This window comes from Engystomops pustulosus, chromosome 8 (genome assembly GCF_040894005.1).
Source record: "Engystomops pustulosus chromosome 8, aEngPut4.maternal, whole genome shotgun sequence".
Classification (NCBI taxonomy): domain Eukaryota; kingdom Metazoa; phylum Chordata; class Amphibia; order Anura; family Leptodactylidae; genus Engystomops; species Engystomops pustulosus.
The window spans coordinates 90,665,462-90,671,962 of record NC_092418.1 but is presented as its reverse complement, the minus strand read 5'-3'; the positions used below and the strand labels follow the sequence as shown (position 1 = coordinate 90,671,962).

General features: G+C 45.1%; 1 protein-coding gene across 1 annotated transcript; it reads right to left on the bottom strand.

Moving 5' to 3' along the window:
• Nucleotides 1-3,975: 3,975 nt before the first annotated feature.
• LOC140074765 (protein kinase C delta type-like) lies at nt 3,976-6,088 on the bottom strand. The gene is made up of 2 exons (XM_072119926.1): nt 4,424-6,088; nt 3,976-4,164 (listed from the first exon to the last, which is right to left on the bottom strand). The coding sequence occupies exon 1, from the start codon at nt 5,939-5,941 to the stop codon at nt 4,706-4,708; it is 1,236 nt and encodes a 411-aa protein (XP_071976027.1). The 5' UTR covers nt 5,942-6,088; the 3' UTR covers nt 3,976-4,164; nt 4,424-4,705.
• Between the last annotated feature and the right edge of the window lie 413 nt (nt 6,089-6,501).

Genomic DNA, 6,501 nt, shown 5'->3' with positions numbered 1-6,501 from the left:
TTGTTCTCTAAATTTCCACCAGGGAGCAGCTCCATGACCATAAAGGCATATGATGATGTTTGGAAGGTGGCAAATAAGCGGCATATGTATGGGTTTCCCGCTAGTCGCTGCAGAACCCTTTTCTCACGCAGCAGGAGGGTGTCTTCCTCTTTTTTGGCGATTACTTTAATGGCCACTGTGCTCTTCTTGTCTTTTAATGATGCCAGGTACACTGACCCAAATGCTCCTCTGCCAAGTACTTGGTGGAACGTGAAGCGTGCCAGTCCACGGGGAGCGATGGTGCTTGTAGAAGTGGAAGCTCCATCATCATCCAGCTTTATTTTTTTGTTATCCTCTTCAACCTCCTCTTGAAGTTTTCTCTTCTGTCCTCCAGAGCGATGTTTGGAGGGAACATGGTCTTGGGCAGATAGTCCACGGGAAGTGATGGTACTTGTAGAAGTGGAAGCTCCATCATCATTAAGCTTTTGTTTTTTGTTAGCCTCTTCTTCCTCCTCTTGAAGTTTTCTCTTCTGTCCTCCAGAGCGATGTTTGGAGGGAACATGGTCTTGGTTAGATAGGGATCTGGTATTTTTGGATCCTCCATGACTTGAGGCTTGGCTACAGATATTTTTTTCTACATCGCTAATTGTGGTGATTTTCTTTTTCGGATGGTTCTCCTTTTCACTCTCACTCTCCCTCTTTCTCTTTTTGCCTTTCCCCTTCTTCCCTGAAGGGGGCGACATCTCTGGTGAGATGTGGTGTCACCGACCCTCCTACTACTCTCCTTCCCCCAAATACCCAATTCCCCAAAACCCAAAGTCTTTTTGAAAATCGCACTCCAAGGACAAGATCCAGCAGGAAACACATCCAATATGGAGCCTGAGAATGTGTGGCTGTGTTCCGTATATTTATAGCCCCCTGATGTCATAAGTGTAACTTAAGTGATGTCACGATAGAACATCCAGTTAGGTGGCGGCTATCTTGTGTGTTCCATGTTTCCGGAATCCAGTGATGTCATAGTGGTCAAGTCAATGTAATTTACATTTTACATATACACAAAGAAAAAAATGTGTACCCCTTCTTATGGGAAGTTTAAAGATTGTATAGCTGCAGGGTTAGGGCAATGTTTTAGCAGCTGGGTTCCCAGTGTGTGTGTCTACCACCAGAATGACAGGCTAGGATTGTAGTGTTGTAGTGTTGGAGTTGGTGACCATTTTGGTGGAATCAGAGTTGGGAAAAATGGAACATCTACTTCTCCACAAATGTATAATAAATTATTAAAGTTATGATATTTCCCTTTAAATGTCTGTTCTATTCTTGATTAAGAGTTAGGCCAGGGATGAACAACATTTATTGGTCCAAGGGCCCTATTGTCATATTTCTCAACTTTAAGTGGCCACATCAGTAACCAGCACCCAAGATGTACCAACAACCAACCCAAACGCCACCCTAGATTTTATAAATAACACAGTACAGCAATAAATACCACCTCAATAACCAAATACTACACTCAGAGCAGATAATTACAGTGGAGATGCCAGGGCAGAAAATAATAATATAAGAGTCTAGAAATGAAGTGACCGGACAATCAGCATTCAGATACGACCGTCTGACCAAGAGATATTGTCAGATTGGCGGCTGAACAGCCAATTTGGCAAAGGAACGCTTCCAGCAACTAGCCATGACTATGATTGTCCAGGGAGACGGAGCCGAGTTTGAGTCAGAAGTTTGGCTTACCAACTCTAGATCCTTTTAGTCAATTCATTGGGGTTTGGGAACTGTAAATTTGACATGGACCAAGTTTAACGCTTTTAACCCAAGTATACTACACATACCTATGCATTGGTCCTGTAAAAACTGTGTGTATAATTATCGCAGCAGCAGAGTAGTACAGATAATATTTATATTCTATGATTGTAGCAAATTTGGGTTGTATCCTCACACTGCTGTGCCCCTTGTTCTCTTTAACGAACTGCTCCAAAGCTCCTCCTCTCTGAGTGACTGCAGTAGCATGGAGCATTTTATTTCAGAGTGCAAAGTGAACAGCAGTGTAAGGACATTGCCCCACTGAACTTGGAAAAGCTACAACCCTATAATATACATCCATTTCACAGTCCAGCTGCTACTAACAACATACACAAAGGTTTAATTACACATCTCTCCAAGGAAAATACCTAACACTCTCTTCAATCCGGCAAGATCTCTGCTTCCTGACAAGGAATGCATAACATTATTTGGCTGATGGTTTGCTACTATTACCTTCAGTCTTTAATTTTCTGACAGTCAGCCGAAGCTTATCAAAGGTAGTTGGGTTACACCTGGATGAGGGGGGAAAAGCTGGCAGCGCTCAGCAGGTACATCCCCAGCAGGACTATGGCTGTAACGTCATCCATGGTTCGTCCTCTCACACTCCTCCTCTCTCTGTGATGGCAGCAGCGCTGCGGAGATTACCACAGTCACGGTGTCTGGATCTATGAGTTTGTGTCCCTGGTTTATCATGCTAGTAGATTTTCTTTAAAGTACAAATTTAGACCTGGCCACTGTTACCAGTGATATGATGAATGTAATGTAAAAAAGTTAGTAAAGGGTCTAAAAAGGAAAGATATTCCTCCATTGCAGCCTTAAATAAAGCAGTTTCCTCAATGTCTAACTTGTGACATGTCCTGGGATAGACTTCTGGAAAGTTGGGCATTGGAGAATAGGGAGCAGTGTTATTACACGTGCCATCATCCCACTACATCGTTAGTTAGATAGGGACTTAGTGACTTGCGGTGGCAGATTAAGTGTCCCATGGGCCCTGTGTTGTTCACACGACTGGCCCTCCCCAGCATCCAAACCAATCTTGTGCCCCAAAACCTAATCTCCTCTGCCTGACAACACCACTGCAGCTCATACTGACCCCCTTTACAAAAATGTCCATTGCAGAGCCCCCCTTTAATAAATTGTCCACAGTAGAGCCCCCTTTAATGCAATGGCCACTGCAGGACCCCCATTTAATAACAGCAGAGCCCCCCCTTTACAGAAATAACCACAGCAGAGGCCCTTTTAATGAAATGGCCACAACATAAAACCCCCTATAATGAAATGTTCACAGCAGGGCCCCTTCTTTTACAGAAATGTCCACATTGAATCACAATGGGGCAGATTTACTTACCCGGCCCATTCGCGATCCAGCGGCGCTTTCTGTGCGGTGGATTCGGGTCTTCCGGCGATTCACTAAGGCAGTTCCTCCGACGTCCACCAGATGTCGCTGCTGCGCTGAAGTTCCCCAAGTCCGCCGGAGTGCACCATCCTATACTTGGTCAAGGTAAGTGCGTGTCCCGCAAAACCTTTTTTTTTAAATGCGGCGGTTTCTCCAAATCCGTCGGGTTATCGTTCAGTCACGCCCCCGATTTCCGTCACGTGCATGCCGGCACGATCGTGTGCGCCAAAACCTAGGGCAATACAGGGAAAAACGGCGCAAATCGGAAATATTTGGGTAACACGTCGGGAAAACGCGAATCGGGCCCTTGGTAAATGACCCCCATTGAGTCTCTTAGGGAAAAAACGCTATTCTCAACTCTGGTTTCTTCTCTCCGCAGATCCATCTTCTCCTCTTTCGGCTTGCACGCAAAGGTTAGAGAAACACAACATATGTGGACTCACAATTCATATAAGTTTTATCCATCCATCCATCTAGGTTGTCCACCATCCCCATTATATTGTGGCCCCTGTCCACCACCCCCGTTATATTGTGGCCCCTGTCCTCTATCACCCTCTTTTCCCTCTACTGTTAGGACCTGGCTTGACCCTGTTGTACTGAAACTATTAGAGGGGAACTCCTATGTTACTCTAAATGATACTGAGGATATTGAGTATATAATGTCAGGGACTACACCTGTGACAGGAGGAAGTGCAGTGCTGAGCTCATGAGCCCCATAGCCATAGCATGTCCTCCCCTATAACACACACAGCCACTCATCACATGTGCAATAATATGGACATAAGGCATAAAAGTGATGAATAAATAGATTAGAAGAATTTATTATAGTCAATATTCATTGTAGGAAGGGTTAAGGTGATGTCCTCTATATGGCCGGGGTCTCTGTGCACCTTCTATTATTATGGCTCTGGAGGTGATGCTGAGAGCGCTGTCCTCTGCTCCGAAAAGAGAAGAACCGAAGGACCCCGGAGACTGCATGAAGACTGCAAGAGAGAAAACTGCATCATTACAAGATTGTAGGGAGAACATTACACCAGCAAATCCCAGAATCACTATGAAGAGGGACCATCACCACAGGTTCATTACATTACTGACACATCGATCCCAGGTTACATGACTATAGTGAATCTGCACAGCGTTAACCCTACGTATTGGTTACTATGGGCAACTACCCCATTGACAGACACAGAAGTACACAAAAATACAAGTGAGTAACACAAGAGTATAAAAGCAGTACTGTACCTCCATGGTGATGACAGGAGCGATGAAGTCCGGATGTTGATACAGCGGAGTTAAGTGGTTCCTCATCACGGTGTCACCATCAATTTATTGGATCAATATTGGGAGTGATGATGTGAGGGGAATGATGAAGTGGAAGTGTGATGATGGGGGTGGTGATGATGGGGGGAGGTGATGATGGGGGAAATAGTGGCGCTGCCGCTGATGACATTTAGGGCGCCTTGTAACACTCGGTGATCGGAGGTAAATACAATATTGCTCTCTAGATGGAAGAGAGATGGCTGCCTATAGGGGCCAGTCAGGGTCTTCATGTGAAAATTCTGGTATGGCCTTGACTGCAGGATGGCTGCATTCACCTTCTAGATCTCGAAAGAAGGGCAAGTCAGAGAGGAGGCTGGTGGAAGGGCAGGTGTCCATCCAGGGTGGAAAAGGAGGATCTATAGTGTTGTTTTCCACCTTCTCCCAGTCTATATTGGTATAGAAGGGATGCTGACGGATATCTCCAAAATAACCCAGACGTATGCGGTGTTCATGGCACAGGAGCTTGGGCAAGATGTCTTTTGCTTCCTCAGAAAGATAGTCTGGATAGATGGGTTTCCTCTTTTGCATCATCTGCCAAAGTTTATAGACGGTTTTGCATTCGGCATATGGGTAGGTGTTAGTAAGTAGCCGATATAACAGAATTCCAAACGACCACCAATCTGCAGAAGAGCCATAGGGTTTAAAATTCAGCATCTCCGGTGCCTTGTAATAAGGTGTCCCTGCACCTTCAAAGATTGTTTCGGCTCCGTAGACATTTTCCACTGCCAATCCAAAGTCGCAGATTCTGATGTTCCCCTTGTGATCAATAGTAATGTTCGCTGTTTTCAGGTCCCGATGGATTATGCCGTGCTTATGCATATGCTGTAGACCGCAGATTATTTGAGCTGTACACAGGGCAGTGGTCTTGTCATCAAGGCGACCCTGTTCCTGCAGTTTGTTCTCTAAATTTCCACCAGGGAGCAGCTCCATGACCATAAAGGCATATGATGATGTTTGGAAGGTAGCAAATAAGCGGCATATGTATGGGTTTCCCGCTAGTCGCTGCAGAACCCTTTTCTCACGCAGCAGAAGGGTGTCTTCCTCTTTTTTGGCGATTGCTTTAATGGCCACTGTGCTCTTCTTGTCTTTTAATGATGCCAGGTACACTGACCCAAAAGCTCCTCTGCCAAGTACCTGGTGGAACGCGAAGCGTGCCAGTCCACGGGGAGCGATGGTGCTTGTAGAAGTGGAAGCTCCATCATCATCCAGCTTTAGTTTTTTGTAAGCCTCTTCTTCCTCCTTTTGAAGTTTTCTCTTCTGTCCTCCAGAGCGGTGTTTGGAGGGAACATGGTCTTGGACATGACTTGAGGCTGGGCTAGAGATATTTTTTTCTACATCACTAATTGTGGTGATCTTCTTTTTCGGTTGGTTCTCCTTGTCACTCTCACTCTCCCTCTTTCTCTTTTTGCCTTTCCCCTTCTTCCCTGAAGGGGGCGACATCTCTGGTGAGATGTGGTGTCACTGATCCTCCAACTACTCTCCTTCCCCCAAATACCCAATTCCCCAAAACCCAAAGTCTTTTTGAAAAGCGCACTCCAAGGACAAGATCCAGCAGGAAACACATCCAATATGGAGCCTGAGAATGTGTGGCTGTGTTCCGTATATTTATAGCCCCCTGATGTCATAAGTGTAACTTAAGTGATGTCACGATAGAACATCCAGTTAGGTGGCGGCTATCTTGTGTGTTCCATGTTTCCGGAATCCAGTGATGTCATAGTGGCCAAGTCAATGTAATTTACATTTTACATATTCACACAGAAAAAAATGTGTACCCCTTCTTATGGGAAGTTTAAAGATTGTATCGCTGCAGAGTTAGGGCAATTTTTTTAGCGGCTGGGTTCCCAGTGTGCTTGTCTACCACCAGAATGACAGGCTAGGATTGTGGAGTTGTAGTGTTGGAGTTGGTGACCATTTTGGTGGAATCAGAGTTGTGAAAAAATGGAACATCTACTTCTCCACAAATGTATAATAAATTATTAAAGTTATGATATTTCCCTTTA